Source organism: Pieris napi, chromosome 24 (genome assembly GCF_905475465.1).
Source record: "Pieris napi chromosome 24, ilPieNapi1.2, whole genome shotgun sequence".
Lineage (NCBI taxonomy): Eukaryota > Metazoa > Arthropoda > Insecta > Lepidoptera > Pieridae > Pieris > Pieris napi.
The window spans coordinates 3,118,000-3,135,957 of record NC_062257.1 but is presented as its reverse complement, the minus strand read 5'-3'; the positions used below and the strand labels follow the sequence as shown (position 1 = coordinate 3,135,957).

Genomic DNA, 17,958 nt, shown 5'->3' with positions numbered 1-17,958 from the left:
AGGCAAACGGGCAGAAGGCTCATCTGATGTTAAGAGATATCTGGACTCTTACACTGCCAGAAGCCTCCCTTCTGCCTTTAAAGAATTTTAACTGAAAACAATTTTTGAACATCAAACTATTTATATTTCGCAATTTAGTTTAAATTTCTTCCTTTTTCGTTGTTTTTAAAATGAGCTAAACCTATTTTTGTGGTAAAATAACGTGATTTAAGATTAAATGGTAAGATACTAAAGTTTATATTTTAAATCGTATCTCAAGACGCCTTGAGCGCTATTAAAATATGTAAAATTTCATACAGGAACTTTTTCGACAGCTCCTGTCACAGATTTAAGTTTAATTGACGTGTTACGGCCCTTCATCACTTACCCCCACTCAAACTAACGCCCCTTTCACCAACAACAGTCTTGTCTCCATGCGGGAATAACGTAAAATCTCTGTCCAACGCACATCTCCTGACAACCGCGTTGTACCTCGGCCGATCCATTGCTTGGCCGAAAAGGATGTTCTGACGTACACTACCTAGAACATAAAATAAATATCTAGAAGAGATAGAGAGAGGATTAAGGGAAGCGAAAGAGATACAGGAGCCGATTTATTCCAGGGATGAGAAAGACTAAACGTGCGTTAAAGAAATCACAAAAGAATTCCGTCTTTCGTTCTAGAATCTTCTGTGCATGACAGATAAGATCACTTTGGTTCTCAGCCATAGCAGCTGAAAATTAAGACTTCTGAGAATAATAAGGTTTCACCTTGAAGAAACAAAAGCTGTGATATAAAGAAAGAAAAATGAAAGAGAACTAACAAGTTATGTACTATGCTGATGGCAACACAGAATGTCATTGAATTTCTTAGGTTAGTATGATTTATTGTCTTGATACTTCATGCAATTACTCATTTTTATTTCTATTATATATTTTTTCCGAATAGTTAACAGGTATAATAGCCTAAACTTTGTTTTATTTGATAGAATATTTCGTTTCTATCGCAGGATTTGATTATTCCGAATAAAGTTGTGTTTTATAATAAATTAGTTATATAGTTTTAGTTTTCCATGACTTGCATTTCATTTCATCATATTAAGTATCAATAGTAAAAGACTAAATACGTATAGTATTTAATTTCATAGAAATACAGTTACTATCACTGTAAAAAATAATAAAATAAATCAAGTATCAAGTAAGTTTAATCCACAAAATATCAAACTTTTAGGGATACCATACTAAATTTTTTTTGAATTTGCCGCGCTTTTTTGTTCATTAGCCAGACTCTATGATCGAATAGTTTTTGGGTCTTACCCGCAAATAGCCACGGTTCCTGGCTCGCGTAAGATACCGTGCCTCCAACGTGCACCGAACCTGAGACTAATGGCAGCTCCCGGAGTAGGACATGTAAGAGCGAAGATTTTCCAGCACCCACGGGGCCTATGACCGCGATCAACCTGAAAAATTTGTTAGATTATTTTAATTACACCTAGAAAATACAAAGATTCAAGGTCTTCACACGAAGATAAAGAACGAACGAAGTGAACGTTATAATATTTTTGAAGTGAAACTTTTTTATGGGGGTTGGAAAAAAATTTAGTGTAACATTTTTCCGTTACGCGCCATGTTGCTTTTTGAAGTCAAACTTCTTTATCGGCGTCGGAATGAAAGTTCTTTATCGATATGTTGCTTTTTGAAGTCAAACTTCTTTATCGGCGTCGGAATGAAAGTTCTTTATCGATATGTTACTTTTTGAAGTCAAACTTCTTTATCGGCGTTAGAATGAATTTTTTATCGACGTATGGGAGAAATTTTGTAGCAAATCGTCACGTTTTTCGGTTACGCGCCATCTTTTTCTTGTTCCTACCACGGTTGATCCGAAGAGATTCGAAGCCATTAATAACAAAAATATATAATAACGATAACAATGATAGTAATAATTCTATTACAATTAATGAAATTCTGTAATAATCTTAGTACTACATAGTAGTACAGTAATAAGTTAAAATGAAATAATTGTATTTGTATTTATGTCTATGATAATAAAAGCCTTTTGTTAAACTTTATCTAATTTAACTTTATTTAACCAATTTCTGTAAAGTTGCATATAATAGATCATTTTTCGAAAAATAAGGTCATAAAGAAGTTTCACTTCTTACGTGTGTACACCTAGTACACGCACACACGTCCGTACCATTTTCTCGAAGCAATTCTCGATACAAAGACAGAGTGAATCTCGGACACATAGACCAATCGAGTGGAAGAGAGATAGATGCGGCGCAAGCGTACAATGAGCGTAATGGGACAATAAGTAATAACTTTTTAAATACAGTTGCTCAAAAAGTGGCGTATTGCAGGGACGTATAGCGTTCGGGATGTGGGCTATTACACACCCGTGCTCTTTCTTTACCTTTTCCGAACTAGTGCATTTTCTTTTCCAACTGTCAAATAATAATTAAAAAGAAAAAACCAACCACGAAGGTTTTACTAAAAAAAATTAAAAGAACTTTTTATTATTCATGCAAATATTTAAAAAAGAAGCTACTAATTTGTTTCAATATCAGATTTAATGATTTGATTCAATGAGTTAGGTAAGGTTTCATTTCATTTCATCTTATTAAATTTCATATCAATAAAAAAATTATACTAAAGACTTGGCTGTATGGGCATAGTTCCCTTTGCCTACCCAGAATGGGTGAAGAAAAAAAAATCTATGCTTATATTCTTTTACAGTTGGCGCCATTTTCCAAAAATGTTCTACGCGAGTTGTTTGTTATATTATATATTAAATATACAAGAACAATCATACGAAATTAACAATACTTTGTTAATTTATAGTTAGTATAAAAAACTGTACCAATTTTAATGTGTGCATTATAACTTTTTTAAGAAATAAATTATTAGTTGAGTTTTTAATATTTTATTAAATTGTTTAATTTTTTCGCAACTTAAAAATAGTTGTTGTAGTTGTAACGGCGTTCATCGATTGACGTATTCACGCCAAAAATTAAGTTGAATTATTTTTTTCATTTGTTTCAATAAATAAAGAAGGCAGGACAAAAGCATACATTGTAACCTTATTCACCTAGTTGTTACGATAAGCACATAATTCTTTACGCCACAATGTAATGGTAATTACGGGTATTAAAACATAAGTACGATGCACATACAGACAACGAGTGATCTGTAACTATAGGTAAAACCAATTTATGGAACTTTGAAGCTTCAGTCATTTGTCAGTCTAATAGCCGTCTAATCAGCCTCATGTGCCTGACACTCACCTGTCGACTTTTTGGGTCTAAGGCAAGCCGGTTTCCTCACGATGATTTCCATCACTGTTCGAGCGAATATTAAATGCGCACATAGTAACAAAGTTAATTGGTATTTAGCAGCATTTTTTTCTTTGATATTAATTCAAGTTTTTTTTTTAAATTAATTCAATCTACCACTACCAGACTCAGACTAACTCGCCTATACAGTCTGTCTCACTCTAACGCGCACCAGCTGCACCGATCTCGTCAGAGAGATGTGAATACGCATTATGCGTTCTGTCCCGCTCTAACGCATATTGGCCGCACCTATATTACGTCATTGTGTGTTAGGTTTTTTCGTTACGAAATTTCTTGATTCGGTCGCCGCGCTCAAAATCTATGCAATAGCTTAAAAATATGGTACAGAGCAAAGCAAAACAAAACATGACAGCACAAAATTTATAAATCCGGGCAACGACAAACATACCAGTATCTATAATAAAGAAGAGAGATACAAGGATTAGGATATTTTAAATGAAGCAGTAGATGAGTGCGAAAAAGGGTCGATGTTATTGTCAGAATCTAAAGCAGAACACATCCTGTGAAGAGGTTCGCGGAACCCAATGTTGGTTCTGGGAGTCGGAAGGTTAAAAGTTCTGTGTGAGTTTAGATACCTGGCAGGAACATTGATTGCTATGAGTTCAAGATTTGAACAAGTTAGTTCGTGTACGCATATTTTTCTTACAGTGACACAATCTATCAAAATACGCCTTGTACTATCACGTAATGCTACACCACACACAGTTCATGAAAGTCAAAGTCAAAATAACTTTATTTATATAGGTAAACAAGTACAATCAGGAAAGTCAGAAAAAAAATTACATTAATTCTAAATTTACATTCACTCTTAACTCTCTCATTTCCACGGCATTTTTCCTATCATTCTTTCTCTGCCACATTGTCACTTATACTGTAGAAAATGTATATGTGTTATTAAATAAATCTATATATATAAAAATGAAACCCGTTTTCCGTTGTCACGACATCACATGAAAACGGCTCGACCGATTTGTCTGATTTTTTTTTTGTTGTGTTTGTAATTGTCAGAAGGTTCTTATAAAATAAAAAAATAAAATTATTGCGCGGAAAATTAGAAAATTCAAGAATACTTAACCACCATACAATTCGAACTTTTTGGTGTAACCTTATGGCGTTTGACATAACACAACATTGACAGAATGCGTACTGCAAATATCGTCAGAGGATGTAAGAAAAATGAATATCGTTCAAATTAAATGCTTCGATCGGAGTTATTATATTGATAATATAATAATATGCGAGCCAGAAAAACAAACAAAGAATGTTGTATAACATAAAGCATTAGAATAATAAACACTTTGTTTCTGAAATATTTTTTAATTCATTATACCAATTCCAAATCAATATTCATAGTTAAGACAGGACAACGTCTGTCGGGTCCGCTAGTATAATATAAAAATTAACAAAAGTATGAAACTACTTACTTTCCGGGTTTAATAGTAAGCGACATATCAGTTAGAGTGTTCTCTGCGTGCGATACTATCCACTTCGCGGTGGCATGTTTGAGTCGTACACCTCTTGCGTCCTCTTCTACCCTGGTAGCTAGTTCCTCTGTATCCTCTTCACCAGATTCGAGTGGTGCTTCTAAGTTACCTAAAAAATCAGTAGGATGTGTCACTTGATTGTTCTAGTTACTAACCAATCACGATCGTGCGATACTCCCACCATTATATATGTCACCGTAAAATTGTAAAAACCGTTATATTGTAATCTATCTCGCGAGATTGTAAACTGTCGAAAGATTGTGAACCTCAACGAACTGCTTACAAATTAACGAATTATTATTCGGTAGTTTTATGAAATTGTTGGGAATTAAAATTAATCTGTAATTGACCAAAGAAGTTTGAATGATAACTAAGTTAGTGTAGTACAATCTACCGAATAATAATACGTTTAATTGTAAGCAGTACGCTGAGGTTCACAATCTTTCGACAGTTTATAATCTCGCGAGATAGATTACAATCTAACGGTGTTTACAATTTTACGTTAACATATACGCAAAATGTATAGTGTACGCGTTTTTACGTACTTAGGATTGTTCAGATCAGTACCAAAGTATCTAGTTTTTTAAATCGGCATTCAAATTCCCTTGGTAAATCTAGATAGCTGGATTTCATTAAGGACTTTTTGTACCGTCAATTGTGTTATTGAGATACATCGAATATGCAAACAAAAAGGTATTGATGATACTGAGGCCTTGGAGTCGTCCCACAATGCCTATTCAAATTCAAATTCCAAATAATTTATTCATTTAGACAACACAATGTACACTTATGAACTTCAAAAAGCTTCTAATTTTACATTTATTATCAGTTATCAAATAAGGGCGTAGAACGGACGAGAAGAACTAGCAATCAACTCTACGCCACTCTTTTTAATTGCCAAGTTTTTTGTTTTATAAAATGTATGTGTGACATAATTAAGTAATTAACTATACAAATAAAAAAATATAAAGGAAAATAAAAATAGAAAACAAAGATATGTCCTCTATCAGCAGTAGGCATGGTGAAAAAATACATAGTCGAAATAGCTAACATCACCGCATACACGAATTCAACTCCGACCAGTGACGCATGGCCAGGCCAGCTCCCTGGCCATATTTTAAGGAGAGAAACAACCCGATGCATGGATATACCTGATAGCTCAACGTTAAGTCCCAAAGTTTTAACATTGTAAACAGTGAAACCGTAGAAACACACGTCTTGAATATGAAATGGGAATAGAATGACAAAAGGATTATATGCATTGCGTGCTACTTTAAGAACTTGAACCAAATACCTAAAGAACGTTAAGGTTTCTTCATTTAATTGATGTTTCATTGTAAATAGTCGAATTAGAAGTCCTTATCATATTTATTTAATTATTGAAAAATGCTGCCAGCGTTAAAAGTACAGTAATCCCCGGTGTTTCACCTCAACAACGTGGAGATTTCTAATTTTAAATTTCTCTCTCGGACTCGGAATACTACTACAACGCGATTTTCTATAACGCGTTCCGAGTGTACCGCGTTACAGGGGGGATTGCTGTACTTGACTTTCCTTTTAGGTATAAACAGTCACTAAGTGGTCATGAAACGTTTTACTATACTTGGGTACAGAAAAACGTTACGGCGCGTTACATTGAAAGGGAGGGGGGGGGGGTCAATAGTCTCCATAAATTGCGTGACGTAATATTTGAACGCTCCCTGATTAACATAGGCTGTAGACTATTTTCAAAAAAAATACGGTTCTGTATGAAATTACGATAGTGTAAAGATGTAAAAACTACTAAAAAACATTCCTAAATCGCATACGCTGCGGTAATTATTGACAATAAAGCAAAGTACTGTACTTCTATAAAATTGTAGTAGACATCAATATCTACAAAACGCGTCTAACAAAAAAGCCTATTTAGAAAATCTCAAAAAAAAATTTATTGCCGCTGAATCTGCAGAGCACATCTAGACAAATAAAGACAATTAAAATCGTAATCATGGTAATAAACGCGATAATATCTAAAAGGCCGTAATTGTTAGACAGCTATATTTGTCCAAACCGTTGCGAGTAACCATAAATAACATAGAACACGACCCCCGACCTGTCAAGCTATAACTTTTATTGCATGTAGTACGCATGTCTCAATTATTTATTTATTAACACTTCGTTGCACACAGAAATACAATTGACATAATGAAATGAAAAGGAAGGCAACTGGCGGCCTTATCTCTCTCGAGCGATTTCTTGCAGGCAACCAATGTGAGAAAAAAATAGCACAAGTAGTGAAAAATACGACAATAATAAGACATATTTAAAAACAACGAATGGAATTAAGTAAAGCAATTAAAAAAAGGGACATAATATGAAAAAGAAAAAGTTCACATGAATCACGATAATTTCAATCAGTAAGTACGAAAGTTAGGTTAGTTAGTTATTTACATTTATTTTATAGAATATATCTTCACGACCCACATAAATGGCGAAATGAATACATATTGGTCCTTCGAGACGGAATTTCAATTTTTAAATTAGAAAATTCGGAAAAATATTATAGCTTTTTCAAAATTATGAATCAGTGAGTAAATACTTCACACTACAATGTTTAGTATTGCAGACACTGGTGCAACGCGTACGGGGGAGCCCTAACAGCATGCTGGCAATAATAGCGGGAATGCCCTTACTTGGGTCATTGCAAAAAACTGCATCAGCCTTCAAGGAAAGTACTGGTTTGTTGATGTGTGCAATAATTAAGTTTAAATTTTATAACTGAATATACTTTAAGGTTCTGTTTCACAATGTATGGATAAAGTACCAAATAGCTATGCAATACATACATTATTTGGAAGATAAATTGTGCTATTTGACACTTCATCGGACTCATAACTTATGATGGACTTTATGTGACGAATAGCGCTATCTGACAGTGAATCGCAACAATAGTGTTTATCCTACCAATAAGTAATAAATAGCTAATTTCGAACTTATGTAGAACTTATCCGTACATTGTCAAACAGACCCTAAATCTATTAAAGCTTTTAAGCTATACAATAATGACCATATGGACTTATGATAGTCTTCTTAAATAAATTATGTGCGCTCTTTCGTGCGAAAACGTGCGAGCGGAAGTGACGTCAAATATGAGAAAAAAATTACCGTTTCCTTTATCATCACGCTTCTTGGGCATCAACGGCGACTCAAGGGACTGCTTAGATATTTCCTTTTCCTTATCTAAATCGCCTTTAATAGAAGAGGCAGCCGAGTCCCGCACATGGATCTCCTTCTTTTTGGATGTTTGTATTTCTGCCAACCCGGGTACCGGCTTACTCGTATCTTCATATAACATAAAGTTCTGAAGACGTTTTATAGATATCGTCGCTTCGGCGACTTGTGCGATACCTAAAAATAATGTACATATATATTAGAAGCGATAAATTGTTAGTAAAAAAATGCGTTGATTGATTGGAAATTTAAATAAACTTCTGTAACGTAAAAAATCTATATAAGGTATATGCGTAATAGGAGGAAAACATGGAAGTTCATCTGATGGTAAGTGATACCGCCGCCCATTGACACTCACGTTGCCAGAAGGCTCGCAAATGCGGTGCCAGCCTTTGTTAGTTTAGTTTATATTATAACTAGTTTAGTAATCAATATAATGCTAATAACATTATGTCTTTAGGTGACACAATTTTTTTGAATGTAACAGGAGGCAAACCGGAATTAGGCTCACATACACTCTCATTGCCCAGAAGGCTCGCAAGTGCGTTGCCGGCCTTTTAAGAATTGGTTGAACCTTTTCAAGTTTGGGTTCCAAGACATGCCGGTTACTTCCTTCACCGTAAAAAGAAGTGTGATTCAATGCCCATATAGAAAATTCATTGGACAGCTGGAGGTCCAAACAATATCAAATGCTTGAACACCTATATATTCTATCTATATACATTATACATTTACGCCTCTTTCCCGAAGGGGTAAGCAGAGGATCCACCACGAATCTCCACTTGTCACGGTCTTGACACACCTTTCTCACTTCTCTTTCATGACATTCACCATGCATAGTGCATACGGATATTCTTTTTTTCTTTTTTTTTTAATGTAATAGGAGGCAAACGGGCAGGAGGCTCACCTGATGTTAAGTGATACCGCCGCCAATAGACACTCACAAATGCCAGAAGGCTCGCAAGTGCGTTGCCGGCCTTTCAAGAATTGGTACGCTCTTTTCTTATTCTATCCCTTCCCTAGTACCTTCTGGATTTGGTCCAGGGATACCCGACCCGTTCTCGGCATCCACGGTTTCCTTGTATACACGTAAAATTACCTTGAGGGAAGAAGACAGTCATGGTCTGTCTCAAAATATTGTAGAAACTGGTGACGACGAACACTTGCTTGGCGCTGATCACATTATTCTCCAAAACAAACGCCAAGATAGAGAAGAACAGACAAATCCTGGTGGTGAACATGATGAAAGACGTCAACACTCCTCGGATGTATGATGTTGCTTTTATCTGTTTTATTTCTTGCCTGTAATAATAAAGTTATTTTTAAACTCTCCCTATGTAATGATCAAATTCAGCCTGGACACATTGAAAAGAGAATTATGGCTCCTTCAGTTAGTCTATATGTCACCGTAAAATTGTAAAAACCGTTAGATTGTAATCTATCTCGCGAGATTATAAACTGTCGAAAGATTGTCAACTCAACATACTGATTGCAATTTAACGTATTATTATTCGGTAGTTATATGAAATTGTTGGGAAGTAAAATTAATATGTAATTGACCAAAGAAGTTTGAATGATAACTAAGTTAGTGTAGTACAATCTACCGAATACCGAAAACCGATAGATTACAATCTAACGGTTTTTACAATTTTACGTTAACATATATAAGTTCGAGGGAAAATTAACAAAAATACTTTCAATAAAAAATATAGATTCGGGAAATAAAAAATATAGTTGCTCTTTTATAACTACAAATTATTTTATCTTCCCTCCATAAGGGAGAGTTCAAGTATTACGTAACGCAATTTTTGGAGAATATTGAATCCCCCCCCCATGTAACTCGCCGTAACGTTTTTCAGTACCCTAGTAATTAGTATAGATAACGTTTCGTGACCACCTTGTGTCTCTTTAGTTACTATTATGTGGTGTAATTCGAAAATAATATTAACAATAACGCGTAATTCAATCCCCGCCCCGCATCGTAACGTTTTACAAAAGGACCCCCCCCCCCCCCACCCCCAAAAACTCGTTTCGTAATACTTAAACGCTCCCTAAGTCGGAAAAATACATTACTGATAGGAGGCAAATGGCATGACTTGAGGATCATATAATATTAGAAGCTTTTGCTACTCCAGATTTTATTTTATATATTTATAAAGTTTTATATACGATTATATAATAAATTTTGTACATACATACATTGAACTTATTGGCAGACGGAACCTTAATTTTTTTTAAACAGTAGCACTACAACCTTTTTTTTAGATCAGATTTATGTATCAGTTTCATGATCATTTGTCAATCTAATATGCAAGTAGGTGATCTGTCTCCTGTCCATGACACACAGTCGACTTTTTGAGTAAGCCAAGTTTCCTCACGATGTTTTCCTTCACCGTACGAGCGAGTTAACTACGCATATAGATAGACAGTCTATTGGTGTACAGCCAGGTATCGATCCTACGATATCAGGAATGGGAGTCGCACGCTAGGCCACTAGGCCAACACTGCTGAGAATTTTATTTGCCCGCGTAAAAGTCAATAAGGTAGACAGAATAATCCATAAGCCAAAAAGCCTATGGATTAAAAGGATTAACTGGCCAAAAGATTGTGTTGAGCTGCTAAAGCCTTCCAAGCAGATAAGAACAAAAGCTGTATCGCAATCAAATCTAAGATATAGTACCTACAATATATAGGTTTAAAGATTTTTTGTCACATGAAAAACATATGAGAAAAAACATATTTAAAACATAAAAAGAAAATTATATCACGCCACCGTCGTACACGAAACCCGTATCTTAGAGGAAATTTCCCTAACTTCTTGTATGGAGTTGAAACGTGAACTATTTATTTATTTATTTTTATTTAATCACTTTGTTGCATTATAATATAAAAATTTAACATAATTACATGTAAAGGAAAGGCAACTGGCGGCCTTATCGCTTTCGAGCGATCTCTTCCAGGCAACCACTGTGAGAAAAGATAAAAAATGTATCAAATTACAAAAGGTAGGCAAGAAGTGCAAAAATACATGATAGAAACTAAACAGGAACAAAAAACAAACTAAACTGATAAAGGATACATGAAAAAAATAATAATAATAAAAAGTGCACATGAATCATAATAATTTAATTTAAGATCAGTCTCACGTCAGTTAGTAGGTATTAGTAAAGTCAGGGATAGGGAAACTATCTTGGCTCGAAGGCAAATTCAAATTAAAAAATCATTTATTCATATAGGTAACAAAATGTACACTTATGAACGTCAAAAAATAAATATATATGAAATGCTTCTAATTTTACATTTACTGCCAGTTCTCAAATCAAGGGCGTAGAACCTAAGAAAAGAACTGGGAATAAACTCTCCGGCACTCTTTTTGATCATGGCATGGTGTAAGGAGCTGCACCATTACACCATGTTCCACATGACATCTTAAGTAATTAATAATAATAAAACAAAAGGATCGATGCCTTATATAAATATACATGTAAAGTAATAACGAAGTTTTAATAAATAATAAAAATAAATGGCGTCGATGCGCACGCGACTTATTTCTATATAGATCTATGAGATTTTATTTGTAAAATGAACATGAGTCATTACAAAGTACAATCAATTAATAAGAATTTAGCCTTGTTCAGTTCAAATGTAAACCGCAATGTATTCATTACGTTCATTAAAAGGAAACGAGAAACATTTTGCTCCTAATTCCTTAAGAAACAAGTTAATTATTGGAAATTCCCAGGGTTGGCATGATTAAAACATTTAAAAAAATATGTTTATCACACTGGAGTGTCGCAATCGCAAAATTCATAATGAAATAAAATATTAGATTTTTTGGAGGAACCGCCATTTTAGGAAATGGGCTTTTTCCCGTTTTACTAGGGTTGCCAATCGCCTGAAAGGCAGGACGGAAGCTCACCGGAGTGTGCGAAGCCAGCCTTGTGATTCTGTAACTCACTTTTCGAACTCACATAGCGGTTTTCGCATCGGCGGTCGCTCTCAAAGTGAGTTACAGAATCGCAAGGCAGCTCGCTATTTTTAAAGGCGGTTTTTAAACCTAATCTGATTTGGCTGTGCTGCGCGGGCTACTTTTAATTACTAGTTATATAACATGATTGGATCATCTGGGTCCGTTAGAACATCTCGGGAGGTCTGTCGAAATGTGAAATATTATTATTATTATATCTTTTAGATATTTCAGTTTAGTTTGTTAATTGGGTTCGAGTTCGAGAGTTCGCTTATGTAAAGTATGTATCGTCAATATTAATAAAAGCTAGATCTAATTTTGTAAAAGGTTGTAAGCGCCACTGCTTTTTATGTTTTATACATAAAAAAAGGGTGCGTGTACGTACGCGCGTAAGAAGTTATACTTCTTTGGCATTATTAAAAAGTTTTTGATTGCATGCAAATAATTAATTACAATTAAATAATCAAAGACTGGAAAAGGAGTCATTATAGTCAACAAAGTTCAGTTTACATTTGAAAAATTAAATAAATAAATATTTATTATTATTTTCTTACATTAAGCGTAACATAAATTCTATTATTATTTGAATGTTGTTTTTAAATTATGTCCAATGCCGTAGCATCTTCCGTGGGCAACTTCATTCTGTTAATTTTGTGTAACGGTGCGAGCGCATCGTAAAATTTCACTCTCATCAATTTTTCATAACGCGCCTAAAGAAGTATAACTTTAAAAAGGATGTTTAGTTACAAAGACAGTCCACTAGCCTCCATAAGATTCCTTGTGGCATGAGCCCGTCTTTTCCATTTGACATGTTAACTGTACTTGACAATAATTTCTACATAACACTTACATTTTATAATTAAACTATTGTTGGCACAAGAATTTTCAGTTTCAGCATAGGACATATCCAGATGTTTATGAATGTGCAATTTTGAATCGTTAGTGAAAAGAAAAAGAATAAGTAATCAAATTAAACAAAAACAAATAAAACTTATAATGTTTTATAAACCATGTATATACCCAAAATATATAAATAGAATATTAAACTAAAAATAAAAAAGTGCTATGAAAAATAATAAAATAATTAATATAAACTTGCTATATCAGACTATGCCATCAATGCCACATCTAGTAAAAAATTAAATTAAATTTTTTTTTTGAAGTTATACTTCTATAGGCGCGTTATGAAAAATTGATGAGAGTGAAACTTTACGATACACGCGCACCGTGACACAAAATTAACAGAATGAAGTTGCACACGGAAGATACTACGGCATTGGACATAATTTAAATACAACATTCGAATAATAATAGAATTTATGTTACACTTAATTTAAGAGAATAATTATAAATATTTATTTATTTAATTTTTCAAATGTAAACTGAAGTTTATTGACTATAATGACTCCTTTTCCAGTCTTTGATTATTTAATTGTAACTAATTATTTGCATGCAATCAAAAACTATTTTTAATAATGCCAAAGAAGTATAACTTCTTACGCGCGTACATAAGTACACGCACCCTTTTTTATATACGTACCTAAGTGAGTAATGTATGCAATTCTTATGAGAAATTAAGTTATTCTTAAACCTTAAAGACTTACTTCCTGGCCTTAGCCACCAAATCCGCGAACGGTTTCTCCCATGTATACATCTTTATAACTTGTATACCAGAAAGTATTTCGTTCATCAAACGAACTCTCTCATCTGTACGAAGGGCTGTTTTCAATCGGAGCACGGAGGTCCGCTTGCCCAGGTATGCTGAAAAGAGAACAGAACTGATTTATCCCGTAAAATTACCATCTCATCTAAAAAATTCTCGTGTCACAATGTTCGTTCCCATACTCCTCCGAAACTGCTCGACCGATTCTTATGAAATCTTTTATGCATATTCAGTAAGTCAGAGAATCAGCTAGTATCTATCTTTTAAACCCCTAAATTTTTATTTTTTAGATAATTTTTTTTTGTTATTATTTTTTTACATACAGCATACAAAAATACATACAACCCTTAATTTTCACTCCTCTACGATCAACCAATATTTTTTATTTGATCATTAAAATCTTATGACTTGAAATAAGAGGTTTATATGGAGAAAAATTCACAAAAAAACAAAAAAGTTTTAATTCCAGAAAACCGAACAGTCTCTGGGTTAGCATAGCAAAATGTTCCATGTTGGTATGTACTACAAAGGTAGGCTAAGAAAAATCACATTAAGGAGAAACGAAGTTCGCGGGGGCAGCTAGTATATATATATAATAAAATTTAAGATGCTTTGATCATTATAATATATTTAATATAAAACAGGAATAACAAAGCCATTGAGTCTAATACTACCAGAGTTTTTGTTTATATTATTTTTTAAGCATTTTAAGTTATATTAAATATATATTTTTGCTGTTAATATATGTTATAGTCTGAAGGTATACGATACATAAATCAGTTACGTAAATAGTTTGCATTAGACCGAGGATTTTGAAGTAGTTGGGTTTGCCTTGTATTGTATGAAGGACAGTCAATTAAACCGTTGCAAATAGCGTGTAAAAACATCAGCTCATATTGTTTACGTCTACATTCCGGGGATCCAATACCAAAGTACTTGCAAGAATCTATATACTATACTTTCGGAAAACTTAAGAACATTTTTTTTTGGTTCAATGTATTTCTTGTAGATTGGGGACCAAACAGTGCATGCATATTCTAGTGTGCTCCTAACAAAGTACAGGCATTTTATGCATAATTTTTAAAAGATTTGCATACACGTTTGACGAAGCCATATTTAGATACCTACTGTTATGTTATCTATAGTCGTATTTTTAATTAGACGAAGCCAACTGACAGTAGCTAATGTCACTTTGTAAAATAATGTTGCCATATTTAAAGTAATAGTGATGCGTTCAGTTCTTGTTCAATCAGATGAATGAACAATGAGTGTCAATAGTCAATCATTTCAAACAATAAAAGAATATTATTTCTATTTCAAAATTGTATAAAAGTGCTCTGATATAAGTTACGTACTAGTACTATGTAACTACAATCAGTCTTTTGACGTCTTATTACAAAGCGCGGCGCGGCGACCGATCACCGATCATTAATTCAGGGGTTTTTACTTTGTCACAACACTATTTTTATTTCATTAATACTGACAACACCGTAACCTCAGTTGACTTCGTCTAATTAAAACTTCGACTATATATATGTCCTGAAAAACACATGTGGTGTGATTATTTTCCTGAAATTTTCCTTTCTTTGTAATACGAGTTTCTCGAACTAAAAGTCTATATATCTGCTACGGTGAATAGGCTTGTCTCCCTCTTACAACTTGATTACTAACATCGATGAAAATATTGATGTGTTTTACAACAATCTTCCAACTTACCGTAACTTTGTTTATCATGCTCTAAATTAGGTTTAAGTTTGGATTATTATTTAGATATATTTTTTTTAGATTACTTATGTTCTAATGTAATTGATGTGTATGTGTGTTAAATTTGTGATGTAATATTTTCTTGTACTTTTTAGGCATACACATTGTTTTAGGACGTATAAATAAATTAATTAATTTAACTTCACATGTTCTTTTTGATCCTAAACGCCTAGTTAAAGCAAAAGTTTGTGTTCCTTTCTGGAGGTAGTTTTGCGTTCCCTTGACAATCTAATTCATGAAACCCCTACATAGAACTGAATTCTATCACTCTTCTACTGTGCAAAGTATCCTGCTTTGAAACTTCCTACCTCTTGATATCAGACTTTAAATTTATTTAGGAATCATCTTTATGAGCATTTCTCTTCTGTCTCGTATCGTACAATTTATTGAGTTTTTTAAGAGTCATTCATTATCCTTTTTAACATTTAAATTCAGTTTAGATTTAGTTATTTCATGTTACATGTAAATTTATATTTTTTTGTTAAACAAGTTCATATTTAGCTGAACGATTTAAAAAAAGTAAGTCGTGTATCAAAAAAGTGTTGACTCATTATTTAAATACACATTTTGGGAATTTATTTCTTAAAAATAATACCATCCAACTGTACTGACCCTCGCGATATAGCCAGGAAAGTTTTGAAGTTCAGACACCAAGAAGTCGTCTAACATTTTGACAAAACGCTTTGAATTAAAATGTAAACTTTCTTTTGAGACGCCTGTTACTTTACCCACAGTAGGTGTTTCTTTATATTTTTTCTTTACTAGGATTGCCTGACCCCCCCCCCCATGTATCTCGCCGTAACGTTTTTCAGTACCCTAGTTTTTCAGTTGACTACAGTACTGTAATCAAGTATAGTTAAACGTTTCGTGACCACCTTGTGTCTCTTTAGTTACTATTATGTGGTGTAAGTCGAAAATAATATTAACATTAACGCGTAATTCAATCCCCGCCCCGCATCGTAACGTTTTACAAAAGGACCCCCCCCCCCCACTTGAACGCTCCCCCATCCGTTGCCTAATAACTTATGTAATTTTTTTATATCTATGTTTAAGGCGTGTGTTTAAATAAATCAATAAAAATATATAAATAATTATGACTGTATCACCTAGTGCTCATTTTCATCTAATGAGGTCAAATTCAATAAAGCAGGTATATTACAAAATATTTATCACTTAAAAACTCGGTTATCTTTCAATAGTGACAAATCTATTTCTAATATTTAAAAAAGATTGTTTGTTATAGACCGTATTGACGATATAATTACTCTTTAGACATCAGGAAAAAAAATCAAAAATTCGCACTAGTAATAAATTATCAAAATATGACTACATTGAGGCCTTACTTTTAGAGATGTTATGGATATGATAATTCGGATCTGGATACGGATATAGGAATAAAATTATATCGATTTCGAATATGTAATTATTTCGGATTATCAGTTAGTTTCAAATACAGAGTAAACTCTATATAACGACACTCAAGAGACTGTGCATATTTTGACGTTACAGAGAGTGAAATAGAAAATAGACAAATCTAGAAAAAGAAAAAGTTTATTTCAGACTAGTATTACATAAAAAACAATTCTTATTTGAACGCTATTGCATATAGTCTGTTATTTTCGCCTGCACTAAAAATTATGATGTATTTTTTTACTTGTTTTATTCATATTTTGCCATATTGAGGCATCTTCATGATCTTCGCTCAAGCAATTCCAATTTGTAATCAAAATAATGGATTTCTTAGAAGTTCGGTACGTATGATACCGACAGTCGAGTTTTACGGGCTAGGACAATAAAGCGACAAAAGAACGTACAGACAGTTCCGTAGTTATAACTAATTTCGGCAACTTAAAAAGTACATTTTATTATTTAATTGTCGTTATTGAGAGTGGATGAAATGCTATGTAGAGTGTATCATTGTATGGTAGACAAGCTAAACCAACCAATGGCGAGTGATTTCGACGCTTTAAGGAGTTTTTCGTTAAATAGAGGGACATTACATGGAGTTTTCACTGAGTTTCGTTTACGGTTATTAGATTGAAGTAAAATATAAACACAAATAGTATGTAATAATTTAGTTTTATATAGTCTAGGTTATCAGTTGGTATTGTAATCGGTCATATTGGTAAGTAATTATTATAAGGTTTATAATAATTACCTCAGTTTTATCTATTAAAATAAATGTGCAATAAATTAATTAGCTTAACATAAACATTTAGCTTCATACATTGTACATATTAACCTATAACCTATGTATAAGATATTAAATTTAAAGAAAACACTTTTTAACCGGATTAAAGTTATGTATTATTATAAATTTACAATTATTTTACATAAAGATGGAGAGTTTTAGTCGATACGTGTATTTATTTGCCCGGAGATGGTATCGACTAAAACTCTCCATCTTTATGTAAAATAATTGTAAATTTATAATAAGACATAAACTTTAATCCGGTTAAAAAGTGTTTTCTTTAAATGTGTAAAGGTTATGTTAATAAAAGACAATACTAAGATATTAAATGTTTAGTTTTTAATTCT

General features: G+C 33.2%; 1 protein-coding gene across 2 annotated transcripts in view; it reads right to left on the bottom strand.

The window, feature by feature from the left end:
- Positions 1–17,958, bottom strand: part of LOC125061942 (probable multidrug resistance-associated protein lethal(2)03659) — an 86,817-nt gene that overhangs the window by 25,216 nt on the left and 43,643 nt on the right. For both annotated transcript variants that reach the window (XM_047667574.1, XM_047667576.1), the window contains 6 exons: positions 13,598–13,754; positions 9,126–9,328; positions 7,961–8,203; positions 4,757–4,925; positions 1,297–1,439; positions 368–520 (listed from right to left, as the gene is read on the bottom strand). In XM_047667574.1, coding sequence (XP_047523530.1) covers positions 368–520; positions 1,297–1,439; positions 4,757–4,925; positions 7,961–8,203; positions 9,126–9,328; positions 13,598–13,754 — 1,068 coding nt within the window. The remainder of the gene's footprint in view (positions 1–367; positions 521–1,296; positions 1,440–4,756; positions 4,926–7,960; positions 8,204–9,125; positions 9,329–13,597; positions 13,755–17,958) is intronic.